This window comes from Martes martes (assembly GCF_963455335.1).
Source record: "Martes martes genome assembly, chromosome: X".
NCBI classification, from domain to species: domain Eukaryota; kingdom Metazoa; phylum Chordata; class Mammalia; order Carnivora; family Mustelidae; genus Martes; species Martes martes.
Genome location: NC_137897.1, coordinates 32,251,914 through 32,278,373, shown reverse-complemented (window position 1 = coordinate 32,278,373; position 26,460 = coordinate 32,251,914). Strand labels below are relative to the sequence as shown.

Here is a 26,460-nt window from a genome sequence, read left to right as displayed (position 1 = left end):
GCAGCGGCTTTAACCCACTGAGCCACCCAGGTGCCCCCTCCTAATGAATTCTTGAACCTGGGGGTGATCTGGGGGACCCTGACACACCAGCTCTTCCCCAATATCAGCCAACAGTTCCATCTCAGTGTGCCCCTATTCCCCATTAGCACCCTCAGATTACACAATACTGAACTCAGACTTAGCTAAGGAGAATTTACCCACAATATTTTGAAGAGTGGACAGGTTTTATTCTTATAGTCAAGAAAGTAAAGAGCAACACGTTTTATTTTGGATGTGTATTTAGGTACTTCTTGGTCTGGTCATCTTTTCTTTGGTGGCTGAAACAGGACTAACTCGTAAGGGTACTTCTTAAATTATTTGAATATCTAAAACTTGCAAATTTTAAAATACTGCTTGCTGTCCTTCTGTTCCTGAATACATTAAACTTGTTCTTGCCTTAAGCTTTTGTAGCAGCTTTTCCTGTCTGTAGTGCTTTTTCCCACAGGTTTGCATACCTGCCTCTGCCTTTTCAGTCCGTTCTCAACTGTCATCTCCCTGGAGAGAGGCCTTTACTGACCACACTATCTAAAGTCAGCCCCACCCCACCCACAGATCACCTTGCTTTTGCTGCATCATAGGATATATCCCAACCTGCTGTTCTATTCATGCTTTGTTTAGTGAAAGCCTCCTCCCACTGAAATATAATTTCCAACAAGGATTTTGTTTGATTTGATCAGCATTTTATTCTGTGCTGAAACAATTCCTGGAAGAAAAACTAGGCATTCAATAAATATTTTTGTATACACAAATAATTAAATCATTTGACTAAATAATTAACAATTTGGAAATTGCACTTAACAGCTTTTAGGAGACTAGCCCAGTTTTGCCTTTTTTTTTTCTTGTTGCCATATTCACTGTATTCCCCCTCACATTCTCCTTTCATCAATGGGCAGTCACTGTTTTCATTTCACCAGAACCCCAAACTAGCCAGACAGGCAGATTGAGATGCAATACCATCTGTCAGTGTCAGGTGTGCACCATCTTCTTGATTTGAAAAGGCCAGCACTGTCATTTAAACATCATCCAATCTCTTTGCATCTTACAAAGTTGGACTTCCACAAAAAGCAAGGAGGCAATTGCTATGGATTGTATGCTGCATATTGGCAGGGTAGATGTCATTAAGATTCACTTCCTTGCTTCTCCAGTTCAATTGCTTCTGTGAAAGGCAGTGGATTTCTCTTGCCTTCTTCAATTTAGATTTATTGAATTTCTGAATTTCAGCCATATCTTGTTTGTCAGATATTTTGGCAGATTAAGCAGTAATGGGGTACATAGAAGAAAGATTCCACGGAAGCTACTGTGCCCCCCTTTCTGACGTCTCCATTGCTCATTTCAGCCTCTTCTGTTGGTGCACTATGCTTATTCTCCTTGTACCCTAAGTATTTCCTTCTGCCTTCCCTAACTGCACCTGTCCTCAAGGTTCAGCCTTCTGCAATTCTCCCACAAGGAAATTCTGGAGCTCATTTTCTACCACCAAGTTTATGGTTCTATTTATCCAGCTCTCAGCTTCATCCAAGGTCTATCTCCAGTGGCTTGTGGACATTTGCATCGGAGGTTCAGCCTTTAATGCAATATGTCTAATACCTAATCTAGCACCTACTCTCCAAAGCAGAAACTCCTTTCAATTTTCTGCTTCTGCTAATGTACCCACATATATTTTAAGAATAACAAATCTGAAATCATTATTTCTCCATTATCAATGTACCCTTCACAATCAGTTATCTTGAAACCATATACATATTTTATTAGCTATCCCTTCTTTACCATTCCCTTCACTCACACTCTAGCATAGATTGACAGCACAATACCCCAAGATTACTACAGAGCCTTCTAATTCAGGTTTTCGCAAAGTATGGTCCAGCCACCCAGGCAACAGAATCATTTGAGGAGCTTGTTATAGATTCCTGAAAATGATCTGAGCTCTCACTGCAGAATTAAAATTTCTGAGTGTGGGGCCTAGAGTTCTGCACTGAGATACACCTCTGTGTAAGGACCACCACTTGATACCTAATCCATTCACATGCAATGGAGAGTGTAAATTGCACCTTAAGGATCAGAAAGCCCTCATTTTATAGAAAAGGAAACTAAGATCCAGGGAAGTTTTCACTTATGAGTCACAGTGATAGGTAAGTGGCAAAGCTTGGACTAGATCTCAAGCCTTATAATTTTCAAGCCTTTTAAAAGCCTGCGTGGGGGTACCTGGGTGTCTCAGTCGGTTAAGCATATGATTCTTGATTTTGGTTCAGGTTATGATCTCAGGGTTGTGAGATCAAGCCCCATGTCAGGCTTAGTGCTCAGGGTGGAGCAGAGCCTGCTTGAGATCCTCTCAATATTCCCACCCTCCCACTCTCTTTCTCTCAAATAAATAAATTAAATTAAATAATTTTTTTTAAAGAAAGACCTGCATGTAATGTTGGCCTTTGGATGGCATCTGGGAACTTTGATTTGGAGACGGTTTCCAGGACTGATAACAGTAGCTTACTGTGCCTAATTTTTTTTTCTTACAAAAAATATGGTTTAAAGTGAACACCAGCTTTCCTTCTGAGAGTCTGGGTTTGGGTACATGTCAAACAGAGGGTGCTATGTGAACAGCCCCCAATAAAAACCCTGAGTACTGAGTCTCTAAAGAGCTTCCCTGGTTGGCACCATTTCACAGGCGTTGTCACAACTTGTTACTAAGGGAATTAAAGGTGTCCTGAGTGACTCTACTGGGAAAGGACTCTTGGAATCTTGCACCTGGTTTCCCTTGGACCTTGCTACATGTGCCTTTTTCCTTCATTGATTGTGCTTGGTATACTTTCACTGTAATAAATCACAGCTGTGAATATTATGACTGTATGCTGAGTCCATGAATCCTCCTAGTGAATCATCAAACATGGGGTGGTCTTGGGGAACTCATGACATGCAAGCCAATGCTTTCCATAATGTATTTCACTGGCACTCTTATGGGTTATATATAAGAGGTTGTAGGAATAGTCAAAACAGCATCACCTTAAAGAAAAAAAAAAGCATGATCTAAATGCTGACTTAGTTGCTAAGCTCCATTACTTTTCTGAGTTATGGTTTTGTTGTCTATAAAACTAGGCCAATAATATATAATTGTTAAGGTTTTTACAAAGATTTTGATATAATAGTACAAGAAATCCACCTTTTAGGGAAGAGCTATTATTTTTATTCAGACTCTTGGGTAAGATGGAATGATCAGAATTAATTCTATGGATCCACATTTATGTATCCATATATCCATGTAGCAGTGGAACTAATTATATAGACTAAAAGGTTCCAATTACGTTGGAAGTTGTGAGCAGATTGTTTTTCTCAGGATCTGCATAGAGCTCCTCTAGCTAAGGACTTGCAGTGGGAATTGTTGTGTGGAGAGCGAGCACAGAAAGAACACATTTATACTCATTCTCAGCTTTCAACCCATGCTTGGTTATTTGTCTATTACTTTTAGGGTCCTGCCCACTCCACTGATTTCTGGGTCCTGACCTCTTTCTCATAGCCAGTCTGCACTCTGTAACCCTTTACTGGATGCTCAGCTGTTCCTCTAGCTTTATTCTTTTCCAGCCACTACTTCACACGGGACTTACTCACCATTGTTCTCTTGGTTCTCTGTGGCGAATGCCCACTAAAACTTCTCCCCTGGATGTGCCCTGGGCTTCATCCCTTAACCTGCTTGTAATATTTGCTTTTGAGTCAAGTTTAGTTTAATTTTGTGGAACCAGAATTATTAGGCAAATGTAATCCCAGTCAGTGGCAGCATAGTTGGAAGAAAAACTCATTTATGTTTACTTATTCTTTTAGTTCCATGCATCCAGAAAATGAACACAGCACTTCTTAATACTAACGTTATCCCATCTGAAATAATGTCACTAAAAGGCTTAAAGATGAGTTATTTCAAATCTCTTTAGCAATTCAAATGGGGTAGATAAATTCTTTAGTCTTACCAATCAGGAATATCCACACTATGTTAGCCACCAACATTTGGAGATTTTATATTATAGTAGCTAGTACGTTCCTAATTAAGTTGTTTCACCTCTTTATGCCAATCTATTTGGGCTATTATAGGATTAAATGAGTTAGAACAATGCCTAACACATATTAAATGCTCAATAAATGTTAGCTATTAATAGTATTACTTGCTCTGATGCTAACTAGTTATAAGTCATTGACCATGTCAGTTTCCCTGGACATCTATTTCTTCAACTGTAAAATATGAGTTACACTTGACACTTTCTAAGTTTCCCTAAGTTTGAAATTTTATAATCAGTAATCTCTTCAAATTGCTAAGAAGAAAATTATCTTAAACCACAGAAAGTGACCGGAGGATGAAGGGAGAAGCATTCGGAACATCAGGCAAAGAGAGAAAGGAGGAAACAGAAAACAGTACAAAGGATGCTGAGCGGGGGGGGGGAGGGGGGGACTCTCATTTAAAGAGAAGTATATTTTCTTTTTGAAATTCACCACTTCTGAAATAAGCTTTGAAGAGAAGATTTACCAACCGGGCTGTGTCCGTGAGACTTTCATTCACACCCAGATGAATGTCTTGTGTGGTAAGAAAACAAGGGTGTCCTCCCAGAAGTGCAAAGCCTATAATAAAAGAAAAAGAAAAAAAAAATAGTCTTTTGAAAAAAAAAAAAAAGAACCAAAGTAGAAAACAAAATTATGAGGAATTGGCACTATCTCAATCGAAAAGTCAAAATCTTTAAAGCTCTCTATCGTCTCTGCTAGGGAATTCTGTACCCTCAACTCTCCTTCAGATGTGTACCCATTTCTCCTCCCTATTGTTAAGAACCTGACAATAATGGGGCATCATTCCCTTTTGGAGGCCATGCCTGGTTTTGGTTCTTTAAAATATATGATGATATTCATCCCAGAAAATGGGAAAATAAACTATAGTGTGGGATATTGTGGATTACAGTGGAATACTACTCAGTAATAAAAAGGAATGAGCTACTAATACATACAACATGGATCAATCTCACAAACATTAGGCCAGATGGAAGAAGTAGTAGATACGAAAGAGTAGATGATGTATAATTCCATTTGTATGAAGTTCTGGAACAGGCAAAACTGCCAGACAGTGGCAGAAATTTAAAAATGCAGTTGCTTCTGGAGAGGGTGAGTAGCTGGGAAGGAGCATTGGTGAACTTTCTAGGGTAATGGGACAATTTTATACCTTGATAGAATTTGTAGGTCAAAAAAAAAAAAAAGGAAATGAAGTAAGTAGTTCCTTCTGAAATGGAATGAAATAATTATATCCTACCTATCTTATACTGTTTAAGAGTGTTGGCTTAAATATGTCCAAACCAAATGGTTTTTAGCTAGAGGGTACTATGTTCCGACTCTAGCAATGGCTATTCACAGAACACTACCATAAGCTGACACTTAATAAACATTCTTCCATTGAAACCTTCACTCTAACAAAAGTACAGGAGATATTCTATATAAGAATTTTAGAGACAGGGATTCTGAGAGTCAAGAGCTTAAAACCTTGTTCAAGATTGTTTTTAAGAACTTGTAGCCCTAGGGTTTGCCACAGGGGAGCCATGCCCTGAGTTGACTTACATTGGAATTCGCAAAGACAGGACAATATAGTGGAACTGGACTCAGTCTTCATCTGGAAAATCAGGCAACTGGCCTAGAGCCCAAAGATCCCTTGCAGATGTGCTGTGCTACATCCCAGGTAGAATCAGACAACATGAAACACAGTAATGATCCTACTTGCAATGGGTCCTGTAGTAAAGAGTCTGACTCCAGTTATGATGTTTAACTACTACCAGTTGTAAAGCCAACCATCACACTTCCTTCTCTTTCTACCCTGGATCTGGGCAAGCTAGTAGGAAAGTGCACATGCTCCTTCCTTTGGCACTAGCAGGAGGTTCAAACTAAACAAGGCCTGCTCTGTGCATGGAAATCTTCACCCCAACCTTACCTCCTATCCACATCCAGGCCAGTATCATTTCTCCACTCTCTAATGCCACTCTAAGGCCAGCATGGGACACAGTCCTACCCTACCCAGGAAGCCACATTATGTGAGTAACAAACCTGTTCATACCCTTCTGATACATGTGTGGCATCCTCACCATCAACAATCAAACCAAATTTTGGTGGAAGGCACAATTCATCTCCGTAGAGTGATCATAATAGGCCTTGGCATCGCAGCATGGTTCTGAAATTTATTCATTCATTCTAAAATCATGTGTTTAGTGATACTCTATGCACTGGGGAAAGCATTATAAACAACAGGTAACAAGTCCCTGATTACATAGAACTTACATTCCAAATGGGGAGATACAAATAATAGACTGAATGAGTTAATTAAATATGTTGTATGTTAGATGTTGATAAGTGCCATAAGAAAAATAGAGTGGGGGGTGGGGATAGGGAATGTAAGGAATATGAGTTGTAATTTGAATGTGGTCAAGGAAGCCACACTGAAACATACCAGATGGTGGAAAGAGAATGTCCTGAGGTCCTTAGAAAGGAGCATGACTGGTGGGTTCAAGGCACAAGAAGATTGGTAGGGGAGGTGCAGAGTATGTGAGGAGGAGAGTAGTAGGAGGTGAGGTTGCAGAAGGTAGGTAGAGAGGAAGCAACAACTTTGACTTTTGTCTGAGTAAGACAGAAAGCCCTTAGAGGGTTGGAGCAGAAGAGTCACATGGTAGACTTATGTTTTAATACAACATCTGTAGTGGGGCAAGGGCAGAAGCAGGGAGACCAGTTCCTAGACCCATTTGCAAAACTTTGGGTGAGAGCTGATAGCTTGGACCAGGATGGTAGCCCCTGAAACGATGACAAAGTTATTGGAGTCTTGATATGTTTTGGAAAGTAGAGCCCGCACTCAGCTGGTGACCTTGCTTCACGGGTCACTAAAAAAACAGTAGCAATCAGAGAACTTCCAGATTCCACCACCCATTTCCCCACCTGCCAGCATCTGTACCCATATATTCTGCTTTCCTTCCTATTAAGCATAGATGATCTTTTTATGTCCTATGTGTGTACTAGAAACCATGCCTCCTTGCATACTCAAGACCATTGCTCTAGCAATTCTTTCCTTTCTCCCTTACGTTACCTTCATCATAAAAATTCTCTTCTCATTTTTTCACTCATTAATAAAAAACAAATGCAAATGTCCTCTTGTCCCTATTTCCCCTGCTAAGTAACCCTTTAACTCTTTGCTCCCTCTGCAGCAAAACCTTATTTTTTCTTTCTCTCTTCAGTTTCTCTTTTCTCATTTCCCTCATCTCTTTTCTCAGTTTCTCATTTTCTCATTTCTCATTTCCCTATCCCCGTAAGACTTTGCCCGCCCCCAACACTGCACCAAAACTCCTTTCATCAGTCACCAATGATACATCTAATGGCCATTTCAGTTCTCAGTTTTCTTGAATTAGCAGCATTTAACAAAGTTGTTCACCATCTTCTCCTTGATAAAATTCTTCACACATTGTCCAGGACAATCTTTATAACTTTGATGTCCCTCAGGCCCAGTCCTTGGTCTTCTTCTCTCCATCTATACTCATTCCCTTTCTAATCATATCCAGCCTCATGGCCTAAAATGCCATCTATATGGCGATGACTCCCAAATATCTCTAGGATAATTCTCACTCCCATACCCCAAACTAATAGCCAACTGCCTTCTCAACATCTTTGCTCGTGTATCTAACAGACTTCTTAAACTCAATACTTTCCAAACTGAACTCTTGATCTTCCCTTCCATCCTGCTCCACCTGGTCCATCCTGCTTACAGTTGCTCAGGTAGAAACCTTGAAGTCATCCTTAAGGTCTCTTCTCTTACCCAATACATCAGAAATCTTTTGGCTGTCCCTTTAAAACATATCCACAACCCCTCTCACTTCCCCCTCCCACTGCTACCACTCTGCCCTTGCCTCCATGTATTATGCTACCTACTGATGGATTTCACTGCTTCTATCTTGTCTCCACCCCCAACCCCTGCAGTTTATTTTCAACAGAGCCATCCAAGAGAGCTTTTTAAAATGGAAGTTAGATCATATCCCTCTGTTCAAAACCCTCCAAAGAGGGGTGCCTGAGTGGCTCAGTGGGTTAAGCCTCTGCCTTCAACTCAGGTCATGATCTCAGGGTCCTGGGATTGAGCCCTGCATCTGGCTCTCTGTCCCCCTGCTTGTACTCTCCCTCTCTGTCAAATAAATAAATAAAGTCTTTAAAAAAAAACAACCCTCCAAAGATTCTCCATTTCACTCAGAGCAAAAGCCAAGTTCAAATAATGGAGTAGATGTTTTGCCCTCAGTTCCAGGAACATTCTTCTCCTTGTTTCCAACATACTGTATCATCCACTTATTTATTATGTCTATTGTTTATTGTCTATGTACCCACTAGAACATAAGCTCAATGAAGGCAGGAATGTTCCTCTGTTTTGTTCACTGATTTATCACTCTCAAGAACCTAGAATGCATACTGGTACGTAGTAAGGACTCAACAAATCCTTATTGAATGAAAGTAGGAGGGATTTTGACTCTAGGGAGGGGACCCATTCTTTTCACTTGCAAACGTCTCCTAGTGTTATTAGCAGAAAGAACGGAATTTTCTATTATGTGAGAAGTGGGCTGATGGGAATTTAGTGATTATAATCCATAATCACTCTTGAGTATTTAATCTGTTTCTAAACAGGGGACATTACCTAAACAAATTTGAACACCGCACATTTACCAAGAAAGTATTTATTGTGCACCTATTGTATGCCTAGTACAGAACTGAATGTCACTGAGGGTTGGAAACTATGGAGGGAGGTTTGAAACAGTTTAAGACCTCTTGGCAGGTCTGCTCCAAGTCATACTCTTCCTTTGACTAAAAGTTATTTTGCTGTAACAATGCAGGATTAGGGTGCTGCCTTTTCACTTTCCTCTTCGAGCTACAAAGAAGATTCACATCAAGCCTGGACTTTCGAGATAGGAGTAGGGAGAGCGGTTATAGAAAATGTTAAGAGGTGGGAGACCAAGCCTTCAGCAGTTCTCAAAGGAGATAAGATAGGGGGACATTGTCTCTGAGAAGGAATTTCCTCTGCAGTTGTGGTCACTGGTCAGAAAGGAGCCTCAGACCGCAGTTTAAAAGCACAGGTCAAGCATTTGCCAGCTTACGGACCTGGCTGGTGATAAGTGCTTCTGGAGAGCATCAGGGATTTGGAGAAGCCTCCAGGAGCCAACATTGCCGAGGAGAGGAGGGCAGAGGGATGGGGTTCGCCTCTCTCTTCACCCTTCATCCATGGAAGTCTGCTTTTATCTGTCATCTGTTTATGCATTCGTGTGGGATATTTTTGAATAAAGATTTTCTTCTGTTAATATCTTGGTTTCTGCCTGGGAAAATAAGCGTACATCTGATTTTGCTCTTTCCCTCACAGATCCGTGCAAGCTTTGGAAGGAGAGGTATAAATAGAATTCATGCACTAGAAATGTGAGGGCTCTGAGGGCTCTTGGTGGTAGAACTAAGGCAGCCATGAGCTTCCCTGTGCTTCTTTTTCATACCTGCAGAATAGCATCACGATTTTTTATATTGTCACCTTCATAAAGATGATACATTTGAAATAGCTTGGAAAGCATCAGCTTCTCTGTCTCCTTGAAAGTGAAATGCCAAAGTTAAATAATGAAAAGAACCCTCTCTTAGGATGCCTTGTGCGTTTTTTCTATCAGCTACTGCACTTACCGAGATTAATAAATGTATCCCTCTATCTGCTCAATTAATTTGCAATAAAAGAATATAATCATCGGTAGACACACAGGAGAATTGCAGTTTGCCTGGCAGGCATATACACAGAGTGGGGGAGGAATAAATGATCTACAGCTACACACAGCGACGTCGGTACATTTCACTAACATAGTGCCGAGCAAAAGAAACCACACACAAAAGAGCATATGCTGAATGACTCCATCACAGGCAAAAGGTATCTGTGGTGTTAGAAACCAGGATCATGGTTACCCTTTGGTAGGGGGAATAGCAACTAGAAGGAGATACAAGGGAGGGCTTCTGGGTGCTCTTAATGTCCTGTTTCTCTCTCTGGGTATTAATTACAAGGATATGTTTACTGTAAGAATTCATCGAACTCTATACTTCAGGATTTGCGCACTTTTCGGTAGGCATGTTACACCTTAATGAAAATATTACATGAGCAATTCGTATGGCTTAAGTTGAGTGGCGAATTTTATTCTGTCCTCTGAGATAAGTAGAAATACGGTTGTATCTCTGCCACTCAGGCTGGGGATGGAATCCTCCAGGACTTTCCTATGAGGAGGCTGGCACAAATCTGAGGCAAGAATAGACAGTTTTAATTACATCCTACTTCCATTCTGAATACCAACATAACAGGTTTTGATGAAGAATTGTGCCAAAGGACAACGGCTAAGGCACATGAACATTATAGAAATGCTCTGCTGTGGTTTTGGTTGAGGTTTACTGTTTCTGTAAACATTTAAAGCAACTCCTTACTCTGACAGAGTCTCCTCCTGTTGAGTTTGACTGGGTGCCATGTACAATTAGACTCATGGATATTATTGAAGATAATGATGACTACTCTGTGAACCATAACTTTTTATGGTCAGATGTTGCTTTTCTCATGTATTTGTTGTTACAGTTTGCAATTTTGTGCCTGTTTCAGAGAGCTTCTATATAGAAAACCACCGTCTAACAAAATGTTTAATGCCATCTGTGGAAACAATTTCACTGGAATAAAATATGACTATTACCTGTTCAAATTAAATTAGATACTTAAAAAATACATTTAGTCATAGCTTCCAATCCCGGGTCTGCCATTTATTAGCTATGTGTCTGTGGGCCATTTCCTGAACCCGTTTCTGCCTGTTTTCCTCAATGGTCTTGTCCTCATGGAATTGTCATAAGGATTAAGTGAGATAATCCCCATAATTAATGTGGAACACTTGGCACAGGGTCTGCACCCGAAGGCTTATTAAGTCTTCCCTCTTGGTTTTATTAATAGCTTAACTACCACATTATATGTGAATGGCAAAACTGATCAGTTATTCAGGGATATTTGACATCAAAAATAGCATAGCATCTGTACAGAGAACAGTTTTAGAAAACACCAACAACTAAGAAAAATTAATTTTAAAGACCTCAAAATTGAGGTATGTACTCATGTCTATGTACTCATCCATTCTTTTGATGACTTCAGAACAAGAACACCTCTCTTAAGTACTAATAATAAAATAAAATTCTGCCCAATTCATAGAAGGTCAGTGTTATAAAGGAGCAGAATTTGCGAATTACTGACTGGTTTATGCAATATTTATTTTTCCTCAAATGTCAACATGATTTCTTAAAGGAGCCATCTTTAAAAAGCAGTATGTAGGGGCACCTGGGTGGCTCAGTGGGTTAAGCCTCTGCCTTCGGCTCAGGTCCTGATCTCACCGTCCTGGGATCGAGCCCTGCATCGGGCTCTCTGCTCAGCAGGGAGCCTGCTTCCCTCTCTCTCTCTGCCTGCTGCTCTGCCTACTTGGAATCTCTCTCTCTGTCAAATAAATAAATAAAATCCTTTTTTAAAAAGGCAGTATGTTCTCATATGTTTTCTTCCTGGGACTAAAAGACAAGGTGACACATTATGGGTGTTTCCCCTCACACTTCTTTCTTCTCTCCAGGGTCAAGGGGAGTGCATTAGTAAGAACAGTAAACCTGAGATCTGAATCCTGGTGCTATTTGTATTACCAAGTCACTTAATCCCTCTGAACTCTTATTTTGCTATATATTTGATGAACCTCATTACTGATTATTACAAGTCAAGAACTACATGAAGTAGTTGTTTGCTTCTAAACCCTAGAAAGCTCTTATGAGGCACCTGGGTGGCTCAGTTGGTTAAGCGTCTGACTCTTGATTTCAGCTCAGGTCGTGATCTCAGAGTTGTGAGATCTAGCCCCGCATCGGGGTCTGCCCTGGATGTGGAGCCTGCTTAAGATTCGCTCTCTGCCCCTCCTCTCTCTCTCTTTATCTCTCTCCTTCTCTGAAACTAATTAATTAATTAATTAGCCCTAGAAAGCTCTGATACTTGTAGATAGGATGAGATATTTGAAGAATCAAGTAGTGTGTTTTTGTTTGTGGTGCCTCCTCCTTGAGCCTCTCCATTTGTCCATTTGAGCAGTCATGTTATTAATTCAAGGGAGATCCGACAGAGCAGAAATGCAGAGAAAGAAAAGAGGTGATATGTGCCTTATGAGTTTCAAAATGGACTTTTGGAAATATAACAGAGTTAATAGTTTGAGAAAAAAGAAATTCTGAGTTTCCATAGCTTACAATTCCAGGCACAAACAGTAGATTTGAAAGAAATCTTGGATAGTCAGAGCCAGTTTTTTCTTCCTGCTTTATCACCTAGCCCCCGATACTGGCACTTGAGAGCAGAAAATGAGGAGCAGGAGAGAAGCAGCAACAGAAACAGAAATTGATGGACCTTTGACACTGTATCCTGTGGTCTGTCCCGCAGACCTACTACTGAAGGGTGGGAAGCATGATGGAAATTTCAGATGAGTCTGGGGAATCCCAAAGCTGATAACACCCATGTCTCACTTTTAAGACAGAGCTCTAGGAGGCAACACATATTCTAGAACTCCCTGGCACGCAGCCTGAAGAAAGAAGGAGAGAGAAAGCCTTGCAGTATCTCTGTACCCAATATGACATGGAGAGTTTTCAAGGGGTTTAGAGAGTCAAACCAAGAAACATTTCAGGTCTTGTGATCCAAGTGAAGCAAACTGCAGCCAAGGTCCAATGGGGATATAGAAATCCCAGCAGAGGGGCGCCTGGTGGCTCAGTGGTTTAAAGCCTCTGCCTTCAGCTCAGGTCATGATCCCAGTGTCCTGGGATCGAGCCCCGCAACAGGCTCTCTGCGCGGCGGGGAGCCTGCTTCCTCCTCTCTCTCTGCCTGCCTCTCTGCCTACTTGTGATCTCTGCCTGTCAAATAAATAAATAAAATCTTTAAAAAAAAAAAAAAAAGAAGTCCCAGCAGACCCCAGTGTGGATATCTGTTGATGATACCCTGATTACCAATGCCCAGATCCCCATAGTCCTGGACATCTTCTTCACATACTCTCCAGGGCTTACCCATGACTGTGGGGAAAGAGAGAGCAGAGCCTACATTGATGAAGGAAACCCTGAAATGATTGAGGATGCCTAACACTGTGGAGATTCGGTTTCCACCATCCTGCAAAATTAGAACAAGCAAGAAAAAATTCTTTACCTGTTAGGAAAAAACACATTTCTTGCCCACATGAGTTTGAGGGCTGAGATTTTGTGTCCACTCACATTTTGTACTGAACATGAAAAGCTCTTTGGGACTCGTAATCAAGTCTTCATGGAATTCCTACAGATGACGCTAATCTTTCAGCTTACAGCTTCTTTGAGAATTAGAAAGAACACTCAGAGGCTCGCACTGCTACTCCCAGTGACAGTGTTTTCCCTTTGTGCTTGCTAACAAGACAGACAAATTCCCCCACTGGGCGACTCCTCCCAGATCCTCACCCTCTGGCCCCCTCCTCAGCACAAGCGCAAGTTTGTCTGTGGACTCACCTGTTTCTGTGGAAAGTCTTGTTCGAGTACTTCTTTTTTCAAAAATCATGCCTAAGGACTTCCCTTGTAATAAGGGCAAATACTGAAAATTAAGGACAAGAATACAATTAAAATGAAAAATATTTTATATCCAATATCAAAGATTATGTTTCAAAAGCTATTCTTTACATTATCAGAAGATGTAGAATAATTAATCACTGCCTCCAAATAAGCATTCAAAATATTACTTAAAAAGTGAATTTAAAGTGTTCCTTTTTTCATGTTCTTTACAAGTAGAGGAAGGGAACAGGAAAACTACAGTTTATTGACTTGTAATTAGAAAATATTAGTTGCTTTGGGTTCAACCTGAATACTTGTTCCAAAGTATGCTGATATTTCCAACTGGAACCATCTTTTTACCTAAATTCATGGAAACCCATATCAGTGTTCAAGGACCTTGACAACGCTTGGTTCAGAGGTGTTTTCTCAACTAGAGGCAATGCTACTCTGTCACAACATGGGGCATTAAGACTCCTAAACATGGAGCCCCAGCTACACTTTCATCGTACATCCTCCTGGGAGTGCAAAGGCTTTGTTTCTGGAAGTCATTTGGAAACAATCTGGAGTTTGGGTGTGGGGTGGGGCTTTCCTCCTTCCTCTTCTCAGAGATAGAGTCTCGATAGGATGAGTTCTGGAACAAACAGATTCCTGCCAGCTAACTTTCTTTATACACAAATTATGAAGAATAGGCCTAGGGTCTTGGGGACCTTTTCTCCTTATTTCAAGTCTTATATGAGAATGTCAACTCACAGCAGTTGGAGACTCTCCTGTTTTCTGAACTTGTAGAGCTAGTGAAATAGATAAGAGAACCAAGGTTGTATAAAACTTCCTCAACCTGAAACCAGCTCTTTAAAGTGCTTTTGAATCAGCTTGGAACACAAATATGCTTTCACAATTAAGCAGCCTAAATGAAGCTGCTGCATTAATTAATTGAAATTGGTTGCCAGAAAAAAAAAACAGTATCATCCTTATTTTTAACTTGATAGAAAATGCACAGAGAAAAGAATGAAGGTAGAAAAATAAAATCTTTCCAGAGAAATGATTCCTTAGGTCCTGATCCAATTAATAATGAATTTCAACATTCCACATGAAAGAAGTGCAATGACTTGTCATTGAATAACTGATTTTTATGCTTTTTATATGTCTGTACACTCCGTGATAATCAATTACCTTGACTGTGTGGTTTCATTACTTAGCTACTGTTTAGGAATTTTAATATATTTTCTTTCCCCTCTTTCTTTGGAAAGGCTGTCTTTAAAAAGGCTTGTTGGTAGTATCAGAAAGTAAGATGAAAATGCTCCATACCTCTCCTTTCTGTTTTATCCTAAATTTGAGATCTGCCGATAGCCATAACATATACTTAATTTCTTCTCCTGTAAAGTTCTTTAGAGTGAGGAGGTCACGACCCTTCAGCTGTACTTTATTTTGTAGTGGTTGTCCACATCTACAAAAAAAGAAAGAAAGAAAAATAAAGAGAAATATATATTTAAGGGGAAAAAAAACGCATGACCTATGGTGATTCGTTGTTTTATTCTTGAAACAAAACAGCATATCACCTGGAGCCTCATGTGTCTCTGCAAAGTATTAAAGCATTAAAATTGATATGGCATTGGTTTACATTTTAGATATCCAATATGTTGAATATTGAGAGAAAAGAAACGTTTGAGGAAGGAGTTGAATTCTTATTTGCTGGGAGTAGCCGTATCAGTGGCTTTGCCACTTACTAACTGGCAACTTCAGGCAAGTTACCTAATCTCTCTCTGCACCTGAATTTCTTGCTCACCTAGAAAATGAGTATAATAATCTTATAGGGCTGTGAGGATGAAATGATTTAATACATGGAGATCATACAGGGTCTGCCATATAATAAGCATTTGATAAATTTTAGCTGTCGTTATTGATTGATTATATGATTGATTATACAAACAGAATTTGCAATGTCCATACAATAGAAAACATTTTCATTCTTTTTCCCCCACCGCCTTTCAAAGCTGTTCTTGGAGATTTGTTCTTTACTTGTCCCTGGTCAAATACAATGGGCCTTGTGGCTTTTCTAGTAACTTTCAGAAAATAAAGTTTAAAAAATCCTCTATGCTTACTTTATTCCCCCACAAAGAGTCTCATTAAAATAATATGTAATAATAATAATGATTTTTTTAACTTTAAGAAATGTACTGCAACTTAACACCCTTGTTCCTTCCAGCTCATGCCTAATTCAGGCTGGACCACTCTAGAGGGAGGAGGGACCACAAGCTGTCTCCTTTATTTCTCCACCTTTAGTCCCTCCAAGTAAAGCCTTGGGAAGGTGAGGAGTTAAGAGTCAGGTAAAGTCTGGTTCTGTTCTAGCAATCTAGCAATGGTATAGGTGCTTGAGGCTGTCTCCTTCTCTTCTCGGGTGCTCTTAAGTCTCCTTTGGAGAACTCTGCCATCACTGAGAATTTCTCACAGTAGTCCTTGGTGGTGGACAATTACATTTCTCATGCCATCCAAAGGAATGCATCTTGACTCCTTTTGCAGAGATCTCCCCATCCTTCAGGAGGTCTCTTGGCCATCATGTGAAACAATACCATGCTAGGTCTCTTTCTCAGTCTGTATTGGTTCATGGGAAGCTCTTCATGTTCTATGCTCTGACAAGAGTCAGTTTCATTCCAGTATAGACTCCTCTATTGTTCTGCCATCAAAACAGTTAGTCAGCCCCTCCCTCTTACTCTAGATTTCCCAGGTAGAGGCCTGGATTTGGCCTATGTGTCCTCAAGCTCTCCTATTAAAGATATCGATGCCATTAGAGTCAATTTCCCTAGGTTTAAGGTGAGGAGAGAGTACCTCTTCCTGTCGTACACAGTGGTAACACTTTAAAAATCCTCTTCTAATCAACAACCCATCTCTTGGTTTCTGCGGTCCATTTTAGAAGCTGGCAGTGGTCACCAGTGGGTTGCAAAACTAATTCTTGTGTATCTCCTTTGCTCCTGTTTTAGTGGCATAGCATTTTATGTTGGAATGAGGGAAGAGTCAACACCTATTGGGCCTGAGCAGAAACTGAGATGGAAAGAGTCCCATTTTAACATTTGGTTACATTGTGATGACAATAATTATTATTTGGGATAATCAGTATCTAAAAGTGAAAACATTTATTCTTTCATTTTCCCAGTGTTACCTCTATTTAACAATAATTATATTGTATATAATCAGAAATTATGAATAACAAAGGGCAAATTGTGGTTCACCACAGGTACTAAACATTAATCTTATTAGAAGTAAAACAACTGTCACAAAATGATCATGCTTGAATTTCAGCCTAACAAAAGAGCTTGGGCTACCTGAGATGAAGAATAAATCCTTTGGTGGGATTTATGTATGTCTTGCAATGATGACAAGAGGATAGGTAGGAAAATCACAAATTCACTCAATTTGTTGTTTCCACTGCATGATGTCAAATAACTTAGACCAAGGAATATTTTATTAAACATCCAACTTTCTGGCAGAGTTGATTGGTTCATTTAGTCTTTGATAGATGAATAGGTTTTTTTCAGTTGACTTTTTGTGATGCTAGGTCCTTCAGAGATTCTAGTTAGTAAGGAAAGGAACTTCCATAAAGATCAAGGGTTTATGAGTTAGTTGGCTAATGGTTGATTGATTGATTTAATGTAAGACTAATGATAAGGGTGCCTGGGTGGCTCAGTCACTTAAGCATTTGCCTTCAGCTCAGATCATGATCTTGGGGTCCTGGGATCAAGCCCTGTGTCAGGCTTTCTGCTCAGTGGGGAGTCTGCTTCTCCCTCTCCCACTGACCCTCCCCTTGCTCACACTCTTGCTTCCTCTCTCTCTCGAATGAATAAATAAAAAATCTTTTAAAAAAAGATACTAATGACATTCAATTCTTTTTTTAAAAGATTTTATTTATTTATTTGACAGAGAGAGATCACAAATAGGCAGAGAGGCGGGCAGAGAGAGGAGGAAGCAGGCTCCCCGCTGAGCAGAGAGCCCTATAGGGGCTTGATCCCAGGACCCTGGGATCATGACCTGAGCCAAAGGCAGAGACTTTAACTCACTGAGCCACCCATGCACCCCATGACATTCAATTCTAATAGAAATTAGTGTTTTCAGCTTACATGTGGATCAAAGTTTTGGTTAACATACCTGTTTCAAAGATGTACCATAGCCTTCAACTTTAATTTTATTTATTATTTTTTAAATTTTTCTTTAAAATTTTATTTAAATTTTAGTTGACATACAGAGCAATATTGGTTTTAGAAATAGAATTCAGTGATTTATCACTTACGACTTTTAAAAATATGTCCTTCATCTACTCTCTAAATGGAAATTTCTTTAAAGCAGTGGTCCACAATTTATTTTTTATTACAGACCCCTAACATGAAAAAATTTTGGATATGGATCTACAATGTATGTTTACTTATTTATATAATATATGTGTTACTACCCTAATAGACTGTGTACAAAACAAAACATTAAAATGCAGAAATTTAGACTGAAAAGAATCAAATATTTAAAAAACAAATTTGTAAATATACAAAAATATACTGGCTGAACAAGTTTCTAGAATAGACCTTCATTTTCTTCCTTCCAATGGAACCCTAGTAAAAATCTTACAAAACTGTGTCCAAGATTTGGATAATACTGTTCAGAAATTTGATAATTTAAAGACGTGGCAGTTGGGCAGAAAATGTACTTTTATATATGTATTTTGGTTATGTGTTTGGTTCTGATAATGTTAATTAGTGATAATATTAAGCAACACTTGGAATATACAAGTACTGATACTGTTGAGAAGTAAACCCTTAGACTGATATTGTATTTTTTAGAGTCAGTTGGATTTGGGGATCTGTAAACAGGTTTATCATGTCTGACCTGAAGTGGAGGCATTGCAACTTAAACTTTCCCAACTCACAGGGCATGCTTACAAACATTTTTTTTTTTTTTCTGGAACAAGGTCCAAGTAAGATAAAATCACAGGGGATAAACTCTCTTGACTCTGTATCTCAAATACAACATTAATATTCCACAGTTTAAGACTTCCTCCGGTATTATTTTTAAAAGGGAAAAAGTCTTTGCTGGAAACCCTGGTCCCCAGGATTTAAGAAAATTTTTTATTATGTTCAGTTAACCAACATATAATATTTGTGAAACATTGCTGTGGTTGTTAAACTCCCATGACAACAGGAGAAACCACTCATATGCTAATTTTGAGGACTTATTTTTTTGCCCAGAGCTCAAGCTCATTCTCCTGGTAATTTTGGAGCCCTCAAAAGCTGAGTCATCAGGGCACCTCTTAAGGGATTAAGAACCCTCCCACACTCTCAGCCCTTGCAGGATTGTGTTGTATCTACTTCCTTCTAAACACTCACAGGACTACAAGTTTCATTCAGGAGAATAGCGTGGATCTTGCAATTGTGCTGCTGATGGTCTTGGTGTTGAAAAAGAAAGGAAAGGATGCGTGGAACTTAATTTTTCTCCCCCCTTCACATGAGAGAAAGCAGGAAAATAATGGTGAAAAAGGAGACCCAACACCACCTTCAGCTACATCACAAAAGCTCCAACTTCCAGCTCTTATAAGCGGGAGACAGAATGGGAGAAGTAAAAGGTCTCTGGGTGTTTCTCAGATTTGTCCTTATGCTCCAAGACATTGGGATTAGGGTTAGGTTTAGGGTTGGGTTAATGTTGTGCTGTTGAGATTGCCTTGTGAAATGAGGCTCTTGCTATTTCTCCATTGACAGATTCAAGTTTAAAGATAAAAGAAGACACGAACATCCTGCTTGAATCTTCCCATTTTGTCCAGACCTTTCATTTTAAAGTTTATGTAGCAACAGAAACCTTATTCCAAAGTATTTCTTTTAGACCATACATAATCAGAAGAATACCACTTTGTGACTCCAGTCTCCGCAGGGCAGTTACTGATAATACCGCCTTCCCTTTTGCCCTGCGATTGCACCTTCAATAGGTATTAGCAGATAAGCTTTTCCTTTCCTTTTTAAAAAAAAATACAGTTCGTTCTGGTTTACATGGTAGTGTGGGACTGTAAATGACCATTAAGTCTGCAACCATGCAGAGCAGCCATAATGATAAGTTGGAAAATTCACAATTGTTCCATGACTTTTAATTTTTTGTCAAGACATTAAACACTCTCATATTGTCAGTTATAAATGTATAGGGAAATGAAAAAAATAGTAAAACAAATATATTCATTACACTGTAATTTAGTACATTAGCAATATTGAGAATTACAGTGTTTTATTTTTTGTAAAAACTGTCAAAGGGTAGTTTGAACCATGCATGCTCTCTTATTATATAGCATATGTTACAGAGAAAACATCTTGTCTATGCTTTGGTGAATTGCCATGCTTTCTAAGTTTGGATCAACTTCCAACATTTTATCCTTTGCACTTTCAATATGTAAAATATCTCTGATAATTTCTTGAATGTGTAAGTGTTTTGCTGGTGTCAGTTCCTCTGGTACATCTTTATACTTTGTGTCACAACCACTTTGCTCATTTATGTCAGTAAGTTTGTCTTTGCTCAAGACCTCTGACTGCATAGCTAGAGCCTCTCAAACAGTAGCAGCGTCAACAATCCCACCATCAGTTATTTCTTCTATAAATGCATTCCCATTTGATTCAAATGTAACTGCCAGTGTTTTTTGTTTGTTTGTTTGTTTCTCTGCTGCATTTTGGTCTTTGTCAGACAGTTCCTCCTTTCAGTTATTCATTTTTATCAAATGGCACATCAGTTTGTCGCTGAGAGAAAAAGCAGCACAACTCTACACTTCGTTGTTCATATGTAAACTGAATAACAGATACACAGTGGGCAATCACCAAAACTTGATGCAATTGGTCACTGACCATGATGTGCAGCTATTTTTTACACAGCAATTTATGTACAAAAACACCAGCAATGAGGTTTTTACTTTATGCAACTATTCACAATTAAAATACTATGGCAGCTGAAACTTGAACTGTGTACTTGAAAGACTGGCATTATTTAACTCGACTGTGCTAATTGAAATTCCTGCATTTTGGGAACTTGCAAAGGTAGGACTGCCTGTGCTCCAAATGGTTTCTGATTGTAGGACTCTCACATACCATTCTTTCTATCCAGAACACTATTATTTCAGTAATGCTGGCTCATCCTTAAGCATCCTCTCATCAGTTAAGCATAATTCCTTAAGCATAAATACCACCTCTTGGGAGATTCCTTCCCTGACTGTATTAAGTAGTCTCTATTTTGCCTTCATTTTGTTCATGATATTTATCAAAATATTTAAATATATATTTATGTGTCTGTTTATATTACTTACTTTTTACCTTCCCATTGAACTATATGATTGATGGCAGGGATCCTGCCTGTTTATTTATTAATATATATGCACTACTTATTGCAATGCCTGGGATAGAGTAGGTATTCAATAAATATTTCTCAGGTAAAAGGATGAATGAATGAAATTATGTCTCTGGGCAGAAGTAGAATAATTTGTATAAGAATGAATTCAGCATATTTCCGAGAATGAAGTTAGAGAAATTTGCCATGATCAATTTTCAATATTCTGATCAAAGTCTGATGAGAAAAAAAAAAAGTTACCAAGAGCCCCCAAAACAGAATTAAGGTTGAGGGAAAAGCAAGGGCCCAGGCTGAACACAAGGATTGAGTGTCATGGAGGAAAACTGATTGTGGCCTAGTGTTTTGCTAATGCTGAAATTCCCCATGGCTCAACTACTCTCACATAGTATTTATACTCCTGGGAAAAATAGTTGGACACATGCACGTGAAACAAGAGCATTATAACCTTGGGGCTCAGGCACAGCAGTCTGAGTCAAGTCCAAAACCCTGGAAAACTGATGAAAGGATCTGGTGGGACAAACTTTTGCCCATAGCACCATGAGAGCCAAATCCAAAGTGCAGTAACAAGCCCCTCTTGTACAGAATAAGTCCCCAGGGTTCTTGGGGGCAAAACGGGTAGAGAGGTAGATCCTGGAAATTTTTTTAATTGCATCTCAATCAGTGAAGGGGAGTCATACTGTTCACCACTGGAAAATCATTAAAGTAGTCACCACCTTTCTCGATTCTATTCAAGAGGTGGGGCAGGAAATGTTTGCATAGGAAAAATAGCTGTTTTTCATAGATATCGAGAACTAACCAGGAAAATTTATCACTGGAAGGAAAGCAAACACAATGGTTCAAGTTTAAGTTCCTATCCTGTTTACTGTCTCCTCATAGACCTCCTCTTGGCTCTGAACTGGAGCTGCCACACCTCTTTCCTAGGCTATTTAAAAATTCAAGAAAAGTAGAAGAGTTCCACAACTGTACCATGTTGAAATGCCTCTGCCACAGACCCCCTTTTTGTCTGTATCAAGCATTTCTTGCTTTCTCTTGATAAATCCATACTTGAATTAGCCAGCTAAAACCACTGGCAAAAATGGCTTCTAAGTTCTTATAGAGACCCTGTGCCTCAGTTGGAGGCAGCCTTCTCTGGTTCTGGAGCACCTGAACCAGGGCCAGAATACTATTTTAGTGTTCCCATAAAATACTTGGTTTTCTTATACTTCAGTGTGTCTCCTTGGTAAACCAGACCTAAACCACATTATTATTCTTCAGCCAACACATAATAAGGAGGATATAATATTAGAGAAAACAATGGGAACCATGTACAGATTTTCTGTCAAACTGTCATTGCAGTCTGGTTAAAGCCAGAGCTTTTGAAAAAAGCAAGACTAGTTCCTTGCATTAATTTTATCCCTTAAAAAAATAATTACAGAGATTCCTCAACCCCAGATCACTGAATGCTAAGAAGTTAAGCCAAGGTAATAGTAGACGTTTGTGTTAGTTTTACCCAAATATCTTCCTAGCTAGAAAATGGAAGCATATTCTGTATTGGCAGAATAAAACCTTTCATTGCAAGAGTCTGCATTTTCCAACTCTGGTAAATTGTTTGGAGCACGGGAGGAGATCTGGATGTGTTCCCTTGTATAATTGTATTTTGTTGGAAGAGAAAGTGCTTGATCTGAGTAAAATGTGGTCAGTCAGAAATAGACTTCACCAGAATAGGAAAAAATTCAGTGTTAAATGGTATCTTGATCCCCATGGAAAATTTGAGATGAAGACTTTATCTTCTGGAGGCCTAAGAGGGAGTCAGTGGGCCTTATGGCTGAGATTTTTGTGTTTCTTTAATGTTCCAGATTGGTGCAACCATTAAGGCATATTTTTTCTTATTTTTTTTCTTTACTGAGATATTTTGGCTGTATTTTTAAAAAGGAGATTGTGCAAGGGTAGAATAGCCAACTTGATCAGTTTGGAAGGATCAAAGTAATCAAAGCAGTAGAATAAAAAGGGCAGTGGTTTTAATTATTCCAATTCTAGTCCTAGTTCAACTATGACCTTGGGAATATCATTTTCCATCCTTGGCCTCAATTCCTGATCTGAAAAATTAAGAAAATCAACTCAAAATCAGTGATCCGTCTTGTCTTTGCCTTCCACAACACTCGTGAAGTTTATAAACACGAGATTTCCCATGAGCCATGCTGGAGCCATCTGAATTCTCAGTGACCTGACTTTAATCTCATCCCTTTCTTGCCATCTCAAGAAGTCACATTGCAGTGCATGCAAGGGACAGTGACTTTATTTTCACAAAACTCTTGAATCTCATCCTACTGATCTGAAAAAAAAAGCACCGATTAAAATTTCTTTATTTCTTTAACAACAATAATAATAGTCTCTTACTAAAAATCGACCTGCAGCCTTTCTCACTGTTGCTGCATGTTCATATGTGGTATAAGTCACTGTTGTAACTGGGTGACTAGTGGTTTCTAAGAAACCTGATATCGTCAACCCAAAATGGCGTGACTTCCCATCATCTGAAAATTGAAGAGGATTAGCTTTGTGCAGATGTTATTAAAAGGGCCGGAACCCCAAAACTATTGAAAATCTGTATCTGCCTCTACTTCTATTTCAGTTAAATTACTAAATTACTAAAAATAACAAACCGGAAATAGACCAAATTTTACTGTTGGCCTAGGGAAATATCATGACAAGGTTCTCAGACCTTGTAGTTTTCTGAAGTCAGAAAATATGTTTTTAAAAAGGCATTCATTTTAAGTTATGACAGAAGGTGTGAATAATCAAAGAGGACTGTTTTCTCTCCTCTAGGCAAGAGCATGGATGGCCTATAATTGCTTCATCTGTGTGTCCATGCTTGTAGAGATAATATGTGTGTGGGATGATGGGAGCCTAATGAGTTATGTAAGCCCTTAAGAGAGGTCTGGAATGAAATACCTGAAAACCAGTCACCTCCACCCCAATCCATAACCTCCACAAAATTGGGTGGCTTAGCTCAATATTCTCTGAAGAAATTTCTATTTGTGAGATGAAATTGAACTGCACTTACAAATTGGTCTTCTCTGATAAAGAAAGAGATTTTTTTTAGTGGTTTCTTTAAAAGCTATAAGTGGTTTCCCTAATAGGCAACAAATCATGGGACACTGTCTATTATCCAAACACCGCCAGGCTCTAGAGCCTTGTTTGTGAGATGAAAAGCATATGGATTGGGTGTTTTCAGCAGTCTTGGTGTCTGATCCTATCGATTTTGGAGAAAAAAATAATAATAATTGACTAAAAATGATTGATTTGGGAACCTGCATAAATGGCTTCAGCCTCACTTAAGCTGTTATTTTTATCCTGTCCATGGCGATATGGCTGCTCACTTCAAATCTCTGCAGTCCCTATTTTGTGGCATTGCCACACCCTAACCACACATTTCTTATTATTCGATAGTGTTAAGATCACGTGATATGTTCTGTAGTAAGGTCTCTCCGCCTTTCCCAAGAGATATGGGGGGAATAAAGAACTCGAATCTCTGTGGAAGGCTGAAAATCAAAGTAAAAGTACAATACAGGCAGAGTTGATAGGGAGTTTTCTCTGTTGTTGAGAGGTCATCAAAAGCCAGAGGTCTTACTGAAGATCAGCAATTCTGAGTTCATCTCGCTGACAGGTAGCATAGCTAACTAAAAGAACTGGGAAAAAAATATCCATGCCACAGGAGAGTGACACCATTTCAACATTATCGCATTTTCACGAAAGGCTTATGCTCTTAAGTCTCTAATGACATGGGTGATTCAAGGCTTTCATATTTTCAAATAACAAGTATCAATTTGGGCTGATTTAGACATGTTTTTGTCTCAGCCCCCATTCACTGTGAGAGATGGCTTGCCAAAACTCTGTGAATTACAGTCTGGCTATTGGATATAGATGATAGATTATTAGTAAATACCAAAGAAGCCCAATTATTTGGAAGGGGTTTTACTTAAAAAACTTGAACTTGTTATCATTATTTTAAAAATCAGTCATCACTGTAATTTTCAAAGAAGAGCAAAAGTTTAAGCTCCAAGCTTTGGTTATTCATTCAGTTGATTATTTTCAGCTCAGTGATGATTCTTTATTAGAAACTATGGAATAAAATTTCATCATACTTTTATCTGATATAACTCAGTGGGATGGAATAATAAAATAATAAACATTCGTCTGTCACTTTACAGTTTTCACATTCATTATCTCACTGATTATCAGTAGACTGTGACTTCATGTGTCTGGTATGAGAGACTTTCCTTACCTTCTTTGCCACTCTATCCCCAACACCTTGCAGATAGTGTGGCACAAAGTAGGCGCTCAACAAGTATTTATTGATTTATTGATTTTTATTGTGTTATGTTAGTTACCACACAGTACATCATTAGTTTTTGCTGTAGTATTCCACGATTCATTGCGTATAACACCCAATGCTCCGTGCAGTCTATGCCTTCCTTAATACCCATCACTGGGCCAGCCCATTCCCTGCCCCCTCCCCTCTAAAACCCTCAGTTTGTTTCTTGGAGTCCATAGTCTCTCATGGCCATTACCCCCCCTTCCTTTTTCCTTTCCTTCTCCTAATGTCTTCCATGCTATTCCTTATGTTCCACAAATAAGTGAAACCATATGATAATTGACTTTCTCTGCTTGACTTTCAATATTTATTAAATTTATTAAATGAATGATTGAACCACCTTGTGATGTATGCAGAGCAGATATTACTCTTTTTCCCATTTTATAGGTGAAGCAACATTACGGAAACTTTATTGACTTGCTCAAGGTCGATATAACCAGCAAGTGGTGGTACCAGGCCTTGAACCTAGTTTAGACTCCAAAACCTGAGCTTTCCTCCACATTCTTGGGTTGTGTGCTGTAACTAATCAGTAAACGCCATCATCTGCCTAGGCCTCGTTGACCTTATCTGTAAAATAAGAGAAGGCTAATATTCTATGGCTCTGTGGTCCCATCTAGGTCTAATCCTACTGGCTTAATTTATAGTATCATCTATAATGTCATCTGTCTTCTGAGAGTCTTCTCTTCACCAAAGAAATGGTGCTCATGGCAGAGTCCAGAGAGCACAGAGCTTCCAGGTGACCCAGAGGAGGGACTCAAGGCCACTGTCACAGGTCTGCTTCCTAACAGTGGGAGAGAACTTCAGACTAGAAGCTTCTCCCTTTAGGAAGTCAGTGAGGTTGTTTTGAGGTACCTTGTAAAGAGCCTCTGAAAAAATTCTATGGGATCATTAACATACAATTACTCTAGAAGCCTTCTGGCAATGATGTGCACATTTCATGGCCTTCCTTCCTTGGTTAACCTATTATCCCTGTCCCCTTCCCCAGAGACACACGCCATGCCACCTTCCACTGCATGTTCACTAGCTGTAAGCAAGATGTCGCTTTTATAATGAATTCATTGGAAACGGCCTCCTTTCACATGCTACCCAAGAATCTCAAGGATAGATTTCAAATGTGAATTTTAGTTAAAAAATATATTATT

The 26,460-nt window shown here is 39.2% G+C and overlaps 1 protein-coding gene across 1 annotated transcript in view; it reads right to left on the bottom strand.

Moving 5' to 3' along the window:
* OTC (ornithine transcarbamylase) overlaps positions 1-26,460 on the bottom strand; it is a 61,259-nt gene that overhangs the window by 34,079 nt on the left and 720 nt on the right. The window contains exons 2-4 of the mRNA XM_080794925.1: positions 14,923-15,061; positions 13,579-13,660; positions 4,542-4,629 (exon numbers count right to left, since the gene is read on the bottom strand). Coding sequence (XP_080651051.1) covers positions 4,542-4,629; positions 13,579-13,660; positions 14,923-15,061 — 309 coding nt within the window. The remainder of the gene's footprint in view (positions 1-4,541; positions 4,630-13,578; positions 13,661-14,922; positions 15,062-26,460) is intronic.